Source organism: Chanodichthys erythropterus, chromosome 2 (assembly GCF_024489055.1).
Source record: "Chanodichthys erythropterus isolate Z2021 chromosome 2, ASM2448905v1, whole genome shotgun sequence".
NCBI lineage: Eukaryota > Metazoa > Chordata > Actinopteri > Cypriniformes > Xenocyprididae > Chanodichthys > Chanodichthys erythropterus.
In genome coordinates this window covers 34,585,857-34,600,000 of record NC_090222.1, presented here as the reverse complement: position 1 = coordinate 34,600,000, position 14,144 = coordinate 34,585,857, and the positions used below count along the sequence as shown (strand labels likewise).

Below are 14,144 nucleotides of genomic sequence, written 5' to 3'. Positions count from 1 at the left end.
TGAGCGCAGCGTCTGCGGCGAAGCATAGAGAGCCGCGAGAACTTCCGCTTCTGTTTTTGCTTCTCCTCAGCTGATCTCTTCTTCTCCAGGCTTTTCTTCGTCCCCACTGTACTTCCGTTCCCCTTAGTCACGCCTTCCTCATTCTCCTTCTCCTCGTCATCATCTTCTTCCAGGGAGCCGTTCTGTAGGGTCCTCTCCTCTGAGAGAGCAGCACCACTGTGATCTCTGGCATCAGCGTCATCTACGGACAAATGCATCACATTGGGAAGGTTAGTTTTAAGCCAACAGCCAATAACAGCAAAACAAGCTTTTCCAAATCCTAGTGAGCTGCCTAACTAGCTTTTAAAGAGATTATAGGTGCTTCATGACAAAAAATAGCCGGCAACATTATGGTGCTTTCTAAAACACTTTACCTACTTTTCACAAAACTCTAAGACAGCACTGCATATATTCTTCACAGATACGGCAACTTTTCTGGCAGATTACGAAAGTACCCAAAAGTACCTTACAATCAGAAAGACAAAAAGGACATAGAAGCAAAGAAGTACCCGTACCAGTGTTATCAGTACGCAGGGGTGGGACGTCACTCTCTCCCTCCTCCAGTTCAGCTTGCAGTCGAATGTTGACATGATTGACCAAATGGGAGAACAGAGCCAACGTGAAAGCGATGGAGGCGCTGTACTGCTTTGAAGCTAGAATTGAATTACAGTTGACAGATGAGTTTATACTTCATTTGCGAGAAAATTAAAATAGCAAATGAAGTTTGAATGCTTCTAAGAGTGTCCTAAACAGCCATTAAATCAATAGATATTTTATATATATTTTTTTATATCCTGACTTTTCAAAGAATGGAATCACAATTTTACAGTTCCTTGTTAGTTTTTCAAGACCACACGAGTATATAAATAACACTGATGTAAAAATATATATAATATGCAGTAATGTGCAGTACATGACAGCAGGAAAAAAATATCTCATGCATGTGGTGGAAAATCAAAGACAGTATTTATTGCTTGACAAAATGACATGGCGTAAAATGAGCAGCAGATGTTGAACATCATGATCAATCTTTTCAGTCCGCACTTACCCCCTCTTTTCAGGCTGTGCACCACCATAAGGCAAGTCACCACCATTTTGAATATGAGGCTGTCAGGAAGCACAGAACAGACCGAGTCGTGCTCTTCCTCCTCCTCGCTGGCTGACTGGCTGCCGTGAGCAGGAAGGGGCAGGTAGAACAGCACCAGGTTAAAGTCTTCCAGCACGGACTGGCACAGTGACGTCAGCTCCGTCTCCATCAAACTGAAGAGGTGACAGGATATTAGTAAAGTTTATTTCATTCTCAAATTATATCTTGTACCTTTCAGGGGAGGGATGGGGATTTTTTATATCATTAAACGGGTTGATGCTCTCACCTGTTCTTGGGCTGCAACAGGCTCTGCAAATACATGAAGCTCACCAGCAGTCTTTTGATGTCTTTTGACCTGAAGCAAGAATAATCAAATTAATGTGACTGCTGCTTGTCCAAACTAGTCTCCACCATGATGAGGCTAGAAAATTGTGTGTGGTTTCCAGGGGCCTGTTGCATGAAGCTGGTTTCAAGTTTGCTAACTTGCCAGGTAAGTTTGAGAATTGTTTGAGGAAACTTCTCGGGCTCAAGAAGGTGGATTGGTTTTTAGCGTGTTCATCGACATGGCAACTTACACTACACAGCTAACCTGCTCCGGAGGGTTAGAGATCACAAGCCAAAACTGGACCAATCAGCTGTGAGCAAAGTGACATATATCTACATAAATCTACATAAAACTGCCAATCTTTTGCCTCTAAAATGTATTATATATTATTATATATTTATATTATATGAATCATATTTATAATTCATAATCAAATAATTATATGAATTGAAAATTAATATTAAACTGTGCAATTTATGTGCAATATAACTTGTATTTATATATATATATAAGCTTTAATATATAAAGCTTTTAAAATGACTAATGTGTTTTCTTTTGAGCTTTTTGTGAACCTATATAAATTATTTAAATTCAGTTGATTCACTTACATTGATACAGTCAGATATTTTCTTTCAGCTGCCTTCTCATATTTACACTGCAGCAGCAGTGTTTATTCTTGCCTTGTAAATGCATTTAAATTCATGATATTTTTTCATAACAATCTCTTAATCTTCCGCAGAGAAGTGAATTGCGCGACTCTCTCGCAAGAAGAGAATCAAACTGACGCTCCCCATGTTCCTTGTGATTAGCTGTTCGTGGCACGTGTCACACGTTAATCTTGAGCACAAACTCTGGATCAAAACTGAGTTGACAGAGAACATTTCTATCGAGCATTGTGAGCCCGCTGAACCTGATCTAAAACCAGGTTGTATTTGTATGGTTTTTCCAAATCTAAACCTACTCTGAAACTCAGAGTTTGTTCAGCTAGCTGCATGCAACAGGCCTCAGATCATTGCTGAGTACTTTATAGGGCATTGTTAGGTGGTTGCTTACTGATCCCACTAAATTAAATTAAATTATCTTAAAATAATCTGAAATTAATTTATCTTAAATCTCTTACATCTCTTACTTGGTAAGCAGTTCCTTAATAAACTTAAAATTAATTTTCGCCCTCAACAACTTAAAAAACACTCAGTTCTTGAAACTTCAGCAATCCAAAAGTAATTGTAGTCAATTTATTTACTATATTGACACACCGATTGTCTGGTTTGAAAACAAGCAGCTTTGTCATAATTACAGCAGAAATACCGGTAGGAATATTATAGCTAATATGAGGGGCCTTTGAACACTGTGTTGAACAATGGCAAGTCAAAAAGTTTGAAAACCTTTGATTTATATCACAGGAACACATTGAACACACTATACATTTACAGAAACATTCCTTAACCCTGTCTTTTATATGTATATAAAAGAGAGGGAACACACCTCTGGCGTGATGGTGAAAGTTTCTTCATCTCTTGTTTCTTAACTTGGTGGTACATCTTGGCTGCCTTGTCAAACAGACGCTTTAAATTCCCATAAGCGCCGTCGAAGGGTGTCTCCGACTGAATACTGTTCAACGGGAAAAACCAGTTTGTCATGTTCATGCAGGGTTATCAGATTCTTGGAACGCTAATCATACTAAACCACAAAAGGTTTAAACAGTCCTCCACCTGCCTCTTTATTGTTACTGTACTGTTGCTGCTGTATTCATTTATTGTCCATTTTACTTTATATGTATTAATATGATTCTGTTCTCAGATGTCTTACCAGCGCAAGTAGTAGTAAGTAGCCTCCACATTATAAAATTTACTTCCAGCAAGTGTACCCAACTGATTAAACGGCATGCCTGTAAAAGACAACAAAACATTTCCCCAATGCAATAACGTGAAATGAAATAATAACAATGAATCCATTAAATGTGAATTAAAATTCACTGTTTAACAGAGAAAATCATAAAAAGCATGCTCTCCTGTGCCAGGAAAATGTGTTGTTGGGAGGATGTGAGAAGCAAGGACTCGCTCACCGGCATGAGGTGCGACAGACAGGGCCTGGTGATAAAAGCGCTCCGCCAGCTGCTCTGCCTCCACTCCGGCCAGTTCGTTTTGGTACCGCGCTACATAAACATTAAACGGTTCAATTTCTGATTGAGTGAACATGAAATCACACCACAAGACAGAGCTTTCCAAGGCTGATTTTATTACATATCAAGTGAGAACACACTTACCGAGATCTCCCAAGTACACAAGACATCTGTGACACGCCATCTGGGCCCACTCCATCTCTTTAGGGGTGGCTGAGACTGGTTTCTTACGACCTGCAGTCATTGACACAGAAAGGTTCATTCAGCAAATGCTAACACAAGGTAGTATGACAGTCTATATTGTGGGATACAATAGATTTTGCTACACAGTTTTGACCAATGAACTTTTCCATGACATGATTTTTTTCATAATTCTTTAAGAGATTACAAAAAAAAAAAAAAAAAAGGATTTTCTAACCAATTATGTATTTTAGAGCTGTCAGGGTTCCTACACACTGTCCATTTCAAAATTCCGTACTTTTCCAGGCTCAAAGTTCCAAACCTCTCTGTAGATTTTTCATATCATATTGACCATAAATGATTCATACAGCCCATTTTCAGAATTACATATGCTACATTTTACAGTCATGTGTAAATATGTTTTTCTTTAAGTTATAACATGCACATGATGAGAAGAAACCTATTAACGCTTTATAACCTGCATATATTCACCTCTGACACATCAGTTTGATACTGTAAATGTGGTTTGATGTTGCACGATCACCAAACAGTCTGTTTGCTCCTTTATCTGTAGCTAGTTTGAGTGGCACACAAACATTAATTTAATGAAGACCCGCTTATGGTAAAGACAAACAGTTCTGAGTAATGAAAATGTGCGATCACTAAACCTTTGCCATGAAAACACTCTGCTTATATGCTAATTTTTTTTTTCTTTTTTTTTTTTTTTTTTAGAAATTCTTAATTTTATATTTTAGAAAACTTAGAGGGTTAGTTCACCCAAAAATGAAATTTATCCCATGATTTACTCTCCCTCAAGCCATGCTAGGTGTATATGACTATCTTCTTTCAGACAAACACAATCTGAGTTATATTAAAAAATATTCTGGCGCTTCCAAGCTTTATAATGGTAGTGAATGGGGGGGGCATGAGATTTTGCCCAAAAAAGTGCATCCATTCATCATAAAAGTAATTCATACAGCACCAGGGGGTTAATAAATGCCTTTTGAAGTGAAGCGATGGGTTTTTGTAAGAAAAATATACATATTTAAAACAGCATGATGGCCGTATGTATCGATTTACGGCAAAACAGTAACCTCTGATGCAACGTAGAAGTAGCATAAGCTTAGACGCCTCTCACAGTTCAAACAAATAGGGCTGGGCAACAAATTCAAGCTCTTCTCTTATAAATCCTCTGACTTCTCCTGAAAAATTCTAGTTTTAGACTTTAATTCATGACTGGTGTTTTGATTTGCTCTATTCTCTGCGCTTCCAAGTTCATCAATATGTCATGCGTTGGGTCAGGAGTTACACTTTCATTGTAAATCGATGCGTACGGCTGGATCTTGAGGGCGAGTAAATTCATTTCTGGGTGAACTATCCCTTTAAGGGCAATCCCCCATACTTATCCAGACCTGGTAATTACTCAAATCAAATTCCATGCTTTTCCAAACCACGTAGGAACGTGCACACATTCACTAAAAATGTAATTATTGACATTTCCAGTCCTGGAAATCACAATTTTGACTTCCCTGATATTTCCAAGTTCTTAATAATTGGGGAAAACCTTGATATACTGTTTATAACGTGGTAGACATATTTAAAACATGAGGGCTAATAAATGATGACCTGAGGGTTCCCAAAACTTTTGACCAGTTAATTTCCACAACATTTTTGTTATTAATTCATATATATTACACTCACAAAGAGCTACTAGCCAATTAAATAACATTTTGAGGAGAGAGAGAGCGAGAGAGAGAGAGGAAAAATAGGGGGAAAAACACATTTACTATAAAAATATTTGTTATAATATTGTGTTTTTTTTTAAATATCACTAATATAGTAATTATATATATATATATATATTAAATATCACTAATATAGTAAACAATTAATAAACATATATAAATAATTTTATTTTAATTTTTTATTATATTTAGAAATATCTAAGACTTATTTTAACTTTAAAAATCCCTGATATTCCGCAGTTTTTCCATGACTGTGAGAACGCTGCCTTTAATACGCATAAGGAAACGTCTCACCTATGAGTGGGTCGGTGACGTGTGTCCAGTCGATGCAGTCCTGTAACTCCAGCTGATAATGTGACTGGATATAGAGCAGCAGATGTTGAAAGAAGCCCACCCCAGCGATCAGATGAGTCCTGTAGGCGCACTCCAGAGCACTGCGGCTGTGAATATGCTGCAAAGACAGACAGGATTTCAGCCTGATGGCCAATACAACAGCAAATATACAACATTTAAGTTATGAAACATGTGCAGTGTTACGTGACAGCACCTTCTTATTGGTCTTGATGACCTGAATGACCTCATAGTAGACCTTCCTCCACAGCAGCTCTTCTGCCTTGCGTCCATAGTCCACAGGATGCAGGAACATCAGCTTTACGCAAAGTTCCCGCAATCTGGTTAAAAAATATATGTAAAAAAAAAAATTAACTGCATCCTAACTAGGTGTGACAAGCAATAAAAGCTATTTTCTATGTAAATGCAGCATAATCTGACTGATTATACAGCACTGTGCCTGGTTGGGTTGCAGAGAGAATAAACTTGTGCTTACTTGTTCCTCAAGCTGATATTCTCAGGTTTGAAGACCTCCCTATACGACGACTTGCCGCTGATTATAATATCCAACTTATGCACCGTTTCCACCACAGCCCTTCATGAAAACAGATGATCAACAGTTTGTTATATACACCAAAAACTGACAAAAAACCCATTGAACGCTTTTGGAAATAAAAAAAACAATAAACACAATTATTGACTCGTGAGAGGGGATAAAATTCAAACAAATCATTTATGTTTTACATTATATGGCATAATTTTCCATGTGTGTTTTTACTTTTACAAAGATGCATTGTAGCAAATTAAACACCTAAATTGTTAACATACTAAAGATAAAATGTATTTTATCATCAATCTTTTTGACAATAAAAATGTATTAGAAAAAAAAAACAGATCCAAAACATTCTTCTACTAATCATAGTGAATGTTCCACATAACATCAGTTCTATGTGTTTGATTTATTTTTCTATGGTTAAGGTGTAAACACAGGCATTTGATTTAGAGATTAAAGATAAATTTCAGCTACTCAACCATACAAAGCCTACTGTATCATATATGATACATGAATTTCTAAGGCCTCAAAATTATCAACAAGATCAAAATTTCGCTGAAAATCCTGTCGTACACAATCTACTACGTGTCTTCTTTCGTCTGATTGATAGTTACATTTAGTAAGTAAAAGGCCTTTTAGTATAATTATAAAAATGTCCATCTTCAGGTCACGGCACACGTGATTTTTGCTGTTAAATCTTTAACGATTTTTATAAAGTAAATATAAGAATATGTTTTATATTGTTAGTGATATTTCAAGATGAACATTTACTGAACTGAAGGAACTTAGGTTTACTTGATTATCCATACAGCATTTTTTAATAAAAATATATTTTAAAATGTATTAAATATGATGCATCAGGCTTTGATGAATGTTTATTTGTACACCTCTCGTCATTGCTTTGCATTGCATCATATGATTTGTCCCCGTAATCAAAACTACAGAGGTTTGATCATCTTACTAAGAGATTTTATTGGGAGATATAGAGTGACAAGACAGATTTTACATGCATTTTATGCAAGTAGTCTGTTATGCTGTTATAAAAATCTCATGTATTTAAACTACAAGCCATCCGAATTTCATCTTTGGCCACATAAACAATAAAACCTGCAATAAAGTGTTCCATTTAAAAAAAAAAAAAGGCTTTACAGGGTTAGCAATCATTGCATGTGCAAATGATTTAAATATTCTACCTTCAATTTTCATGTAATTATGGCCTCTCATTTTAAATTACCCGTATCTGTCCTTTTGTAGGAACTAAAAATAGTATCCATGGACATAAATCATAAAGTATATTTAGATTTAATAGCTATAATTTCATGCCACACATGCCAAATAATACAAGATTTCCAGATGAGACGTTATGGTCTAAGAAAGCTCTGTATACAAGTGTCAAGAGTCTCATTTAGCATTTTAGCTTTATAAATATATTTTCAAACACTTCTGACTTAAAAATCACAAAATATATAAAGAATAACTGAGATTTCCTGACAGTACCGGCCTGCTGTCAGCGCTCTTACCTGTACAGCCGTTTAATATGAAGCACTTTGGCCTCTGGCTCGCTGTCCTGACCCGGTCCGCTCATCCTAGCAGTGACAGTGCGGCTGCTGTGGTCTGTTTTCGTGTATGTTGTTCTGGTTCTGGCTCGTTCAGCTCTAGTTTAGCGCGCGGCTAACGTTAGCAGGCTAGCTAACTCACCTATTTCTCTCAAATTACAACTTAAACACAAACGCTGTCGTTCCTGACCTCCCCCGTTACCGGCCGCGATACCCATCCGTTCGGAAGCCGGTGTGTGTGTTGGTGTCGGTTCGGGTCAGCTGTCACATTTTGAGGGGGTTGTGTTTGTGTTTTTGTCGCTCATCATTACTAGTGTCGCTTCGCGAGCGGCCATTTTTTCCCCTCCCACCGCACACAGTTCAGCGACCGCTGCAAGTATCGCGACAGTTGCAAGTAGCGCTCGGCTGCAGGAGTGCTGACCAGTAACTGGTGACCATTAGTGTACTCAGAAATGTATTATGGTAGTTCCTGTCAGACTACCATAGTACAGTTAATGTTTATAATGTAAAATGATAATAACAGGGATTTTCTTCAAACTGTAAGAAGCTAACAGACTTTTTGTTATTTTAATTTTGTTGTTGTTAAAAACTGCTTACCCTGTTGGAAAAAAAAAAAAAAAAAACAGCATATGCTAGTTAGGTATATTTTGAAGCATGGAAGCTGGTTTGAGCTGGTTTATGCTGGTCTTTAGCTGTTCCTTAGCTGGTTTGAGCTGGTTTATGCTGGTCATGAGCGGGTTTGAGCCGGTTTATGCTGGTCATGAGCTGATTTGAGCTGGTTTATGATGGTCCTTAGCTGGTCATGAGCTGGTTTATGATGGTCCTTAGCTGGTCATGAGCTGGTTTATGCTGGTCATGAGCTGGTTTATGATGGTCCTTAGCTGGTCATGAGCTGGTCCTGAGCTTGAGCTAGTTGCTTAGGACAAGCACTTGACCAACTTAAACCAGCTCATGACAAGCTAAGGACACTTGGGTAAAGTTGGTTTTATATTCGCACATTCGGACATCCGTATTCAATAGCCTTGTTAATCACATTACATTGGACATTCAGTGGACATTCACAAGTAAATATGCCATTAAAACAATACTTGCCTATTTTGATCGACTGTGAAAAATGTTGTAAGTTGACAATTGTTGGTTGTCAATATCACGTCGCTGCTTAAAATTCGCAAACATTAATTTATTGCACATTTATTGGAAAGTCTGAATTTATCAGAAGTCCGAATGTGCGAATATAAACCCAACTTTACCGAAGTGCTAAGGACCAGCATAAACCAGCTCAAACCAGCTTCCATGCTTCATAACATATCTAACCTGCATCTGCACTTGTTTTTTTTGTTTGCTTTTTAAAGCAATTATAGTAATACACTGGTATTTAGTCAGAAATGTGCAATGTGTTTTCTTTTTTGTCATCTTTTCTCACTGTCTTCAGTAAATCAATTGATCACACAGAGATAAATCACTGTATATTTCATATATTGTAAATAATGGCTTTCTCTAAAGGCACATTGTAAATAAGATTTTTATGAATGGAAAATGTAGTCAGATATGTAGTTTTCCCTCTAGAAAATGTTCTCAAAATGTTCAGTTTTAATCCATCCCATTTTACAAGTGCTTATACTTCTGAGTTTAGGACAAATAGGCTATACATATGTGTGAAATGTGTAAATATAAATGGATTTTGTAAATGGGTAAGATATAGTTTCATAAGGCAAAATAATCTCATGTTCATTACAGTAATAAGAAATATATTTCTATATTATTTAAATGGTAAAGTTATTCATCATAGGAATTTGTTTGTATTGCCTTAGTTATTTCATCCAACACATTCTCGTCAACCCCTCATCTCTGGACACGATTAGCAGGCAAACCATCTGGCATTACCTGGCAACTGCATTTGTGAATCATCAACAGGGAGTTTTAACACGACACAACAATACTGAAATCCTAAGTGTCCATCTTGTTTCTTTGTTTATATCTTCTACTTTGACTGAAAACCGTGATAAAAATGGATTTTCCAAGATACATAGATAGATAGATATAACGACAGATGGATTGATTGATTGATTGATTAATTGATTGATAGATAGATTGATTGATTGGTAGATACGTAGATAGATAGATAGAGATTGATATATACATAGATTAATTGATAGATAGATGATAGATTAATTGATAGACACATTAATTGATCGATAGAAAGATACATAGATTGATAGATAGATAGATACAGACACATAGATATAGATTGATAGATAGATTGATAGATAGATTGAATAATAGATACATAGATTGATAGATACATAGATTGATTAAATGATTGATAGATACATTGATAGACTGATTGTTAGATACATAGATTGATTAATTGGTTGGTTGGTAGGTAGGTAGGTAGGTAGGTAGGTAGGTAGGTAGATAGATAGATAGATAGATAGATAGATAGATAGATAGATAGATAGATAGATAGATAGATAGATAGATAGATAGATAGATTGATAGATTGATAGACACATAGATTGATTAAGTGATCGATAGAAAGATACATAGATAAATAGAAAGATACATAGATTGATAGATAGATAGATAGATACATAGATAGATATAGATTGATAGATAGATTGAATAATAGATACATAGATTGATAGATACGTTGATCGATTGTTAGATAGATAGATAGATTGATTGATAGACACATAGATTGATTAATTGATCGATAGAAAGATACATAGATTGACTGATAGATAGCTTGTTAGATACGTAGATAGATAGATAGATTGATCTATACATAGATTAATTGATAGATGATAGATTGATACACAGATTGATAAATTGATCGATAGAAAGATAGATAGATAGATATAGATAGATACATAGATTGAATAATATATACATAGATTGATTAAATGATTGATAGATTGATTGTTAGATACATAGATTGATTAATTGGTAGATAGATAGATAGATAGATAGATAGATAGATAGATAGATAGATAGATAGATAGATAGATAGATAGACAGATAGATAGATAGATAGATAGATAGATAGATAGAGTTAGATAGATAGATGGATTAATTAATTGATAGATGATTGATTGATTGATAGATAGATAGATAGATACATTGATTGATTAATTGTTAGATAGATAGATAGATAGATAGATAGATAGATAGATAGACAGACAGATAGACAGATATAGATAGATAGATTGATTGACAGATTGATTGATATACATAGGTACATAGATAGATAAAAACATCATTCTCAATATCATAAATGAATTCAATAAGAATTTATTTCTTTATTCATCTGTTTAATTGATTTAATTTCTATAATTAGCCCACCCAAAAATATAAATTCAGATTTATTCAAAAAGAAATGAAAGTCTTCAACAGCTTTGAATAAACTAAAGAATGATGAAATGATAACAGCAGTCATATTATTATTACAATAATAACCATAATTCAATAACCAGAATATCAACATTCATAACAAATCCAAAAAACATTGGCAATACACTCTGACATACCACTCTTTCTATTAATATAATATATACAAAAAGAAATAAAATTCCCAAGTGTCTGCCCTTTTCAAAAATGGAAATTTAGGGGCGGGGCTTATGGCTTGTCAAGAAAGATGACTGTGATTGGCTTATGGCTGACAAAGATCAACTGAAGTTTATTAGAAAGAGGCACATCATGGGAACTCCATTCATTTACAGGGGACAAAGAAGCGATTACTTGCATGGAAGAGTTGCTAGGCAAGTAATGAGGGAATAAAGCATCAAGCCATATAAAAGGTCAGTATAGTAAAATGGGAACGTCTTCTCACAAGAGCGACCTTCTAACGGCGATCCAAAAAAAACCCCTCATCTGATGCACGGCACCGCAATTAAATTGAAAGCAAGAGGAGAAGCAAAAGCTGCAAAGATTGGCAGGTGATGTCTGGAAAAGTTGATATATGCATACATACGGTAGGTATTAAGCCTATATATTTATGTACAAGCATTGCTTGGTCACCCAGAACCTGTTACAAAACACCTCAATCAGTGAGAAAATGAGTGCAAGCTTTAGACTGGCGAACCACGTGGCGGACTCACGGCGATGCATCGTAGGTTTCAGACTGCGTACAATCAGCCTGAGCAAAAAGTGCTTCGAAGACATCCACCGACGAGTCGCCAACTTGAGTTTTAATTCCCACAAAGTTCCGTTACGCCTTTTCTTGTCCACATTTTGAGAAAAAGGGAAATCGGTGTAAAAGAAAACATTCTGTACACTGCATATACAAACATACCTTATGTACAAATACATATATATATATATATATTTATATTTATATTGTATAACCATACATCCAGTATATACACAAAAGACTGTACACACACTGTATATACACACAGTCACCCACAACATTATTCGACCTGCATGATCTCTCAACATTTATATTTTTGTCTAGTGGTGTAAAAAGGAAGCAGAGAAATGTCTGTGTTGCCCGGCAATGGCGTCCAACGAAAGGAAATAAAGTTAAATTTAAAACAGCAACTTGGCTTCGCTTTGCAAAACTACCCACAATCCTACAAACGTTCCAAATTTCTAAATAAGAGGATTCCACATCCAAACAGTGTCGTCCATAAAATCAAGAACTCCACAGCGAAACGAAAAAGAGTTAAAAAGTAAAAGAATCCATCTTTCTTTCACATACAAAGGAGTTACCGAGGATCCAGGACGTACAGTAGCAAAATGCGGGAAGGGGGAGCAGGTAAAATAACAGGTTGTCGATATTTCTTTGCAAGGAGGAGATTGTCACAAATTCACAGATCTAAAAAGGATTATTTTCAGTTCTTGTCTCACATTACCAGCATGTAAATATGTGATTTCATCTGGGTGAGGTCCAGTCAAGAAGTAGAAAACTGCCAGGAAACAAAAGTTCGGATATTTCCAGCCTCTTACCAAATCCGCTGAAGGGCAAATCAGCGTCTCTTGAGAAAAAAAGAAAAAAAAAGGCTGGGCATATTCAGTTTCCCCAAAATAAAAGACATGATTGAGACACAGGCAGGCATGACAGGCAGAGCTAATGTGGCATATGAAGATCATAATGAGAAGAAGTAGAGGATTGTTCAATATCCTACATGTAGTTAGTAAAGAACCTAAAAAACAGCACCTTTGAGATTGATCTGATCCACAGAACCTCTCCAGCTCTCTCAAGGAACCGCCTGCGCTGCATGCGACGTCATCTCTCGTGCTGTTCAGAGGCACGTCTGACAGATGTTAAGCATCCCATACTGTCATCATATCAAATTAGATCAGAGAGAGGGCACGTCCGAGGAGGGGAACCTATGTGTTTTTCTTTGGATCGGCTCTGGCACTGAGTCAAAGCCTCAGTTTCCCCTCTGTCAACCAACCGAATCGCGTGACAGCGCCCTGGAATTAAACCCTGGCCAACCTGAAGAATGTCCTTGGTGAGGCCTCCAATTAGGTTCCAGATTGTCCTCCATGAAGCTTTGTGATTGGCTGGAGATGCAGGGAAAAGAGGAGGTGCTTGATGAGCCGCTGACCAATCACTGCTACTAATCTCAGAGAAGAAATGGACTAACTACCAAAACAGGCAGTTCAACTTAAAATGTGTTTTTTTTTTTTTCTTTTTCCAGTTTGCATTAAACTGTGAGGCAATTGAAAGTTTACCTGAGTCATTCGATTCTACGTCTGAGGTATATTCATGTCATGGCACATTTATCAGCCGATAACCCTGTTATCCCATTTCTCTCAACCGCTTTTGGGACATAAACAAAATTGCCTGTTGATTATTACTAAATGGAGTAGAAGTCACTTAAAGATAGCCCTCGAAGCTCTTAGAAGCTAAAATGGCAATCAGTCCATTCTCCTCTCTAGTGCCTTCCCAATCTTTAAATATTACAGTACAGCTCAGTGTTTTTATTGTGCAGTTATGATTTAAGTCTCCTCACTCTCATCTAGGCCTGCTGTATTGGTGTAGCTGTATTACATACAGAACTTGAGTAGTTTTCAATGCAACAACAAGGCAATCAGCAATGAATTGGGTTACAAATGAATGACTTGTATCAGCGAAGCCACGTGAATGTCTTGAGTCTGTAGAAACATGACAATGAACTGATTAATCGTAAAACAAACAATAAAACGGAAGCTGTAGTGAACGATGAGGAATACAATCAGTACCAGATGGCAGTGATACTC

At 36.4% G+C, this 14,144-nt stretch overlaps 2 protein-coding genes across 2 annotated transcripts in view; both read right to left on the bottom strand.

The window, feature by feature from the left end:
• Positions 1–8,279, bottom strand: part of smg5 (SMG5 nonsense mediated mRNA decay factor) — a 24,518-nt gene extending 16,239 nt beyond the window's left edge. Inside the window, exons 1-12 of the mRNA XM_067410784.1 lie at positions 7,902–8,279; positions 6,325–6,423; positions 6,046–6,169; positions 5,793–5,949; positions 3,718–3,807; positions 3,517–3,606; positions 3,261–3,339; positions 2,937–3,062; positions 1,413–1,481; positions 1,088–1,299; positions 555–692; positions 1–241 (exon numbers count right to left, since the gene is read on the bottom strand). The exon at positions 1–241 is cut by the window's left edge and continues 581 nt beyond it. Coding sequence (XP_067266885.1) covers positions 1–241; positions 555–692; positions 1,088–1,299; positions 1,413–1,481; positions 2,937–3,062; positions 3,261–3,339; positions 3,517–3,606; positions 3,718–3,807; positions 5,793–5,949; positions 6,046–6,169; positions 6,325–6,423; positions 7,902–7,966 — 1,490 coding nt within the window. The 5' untranslated portion in view covers positions 7,967–8,279. The remainder of the gene's footprint in view (positions 242–554; positions 693–1,087; positions 1,300–1,412; positions 1,482–2,936; positions 3,063–3,260; positions 3,340–3,516; positions 3,607–3,717; positions 3,808–5,792; positions 5,950–6,045; positions 6,170–6,324; positions 6,424–7,901) is intronic.
• A 5,048-nt stretch (positions 8,280–13,327) lies between these two features.
• syngap1b (synaptic Ras GTPase activating protein 1b) overlaps positions 13,328–14,144 on the bottom strand; it is a 132,677-nt gene continuing 131,860 nt past the window's right edge. Inside the window, exon 21 of the mRNA XM_067396877.1 lies at positions 13,328–13,445. Coding sequence (XP_067252978.1) covers positions 13,328–13,445 — 118 coding nt within the window. The remainder of the gene's footprint in view (positions 13,446–14,144) is intronic.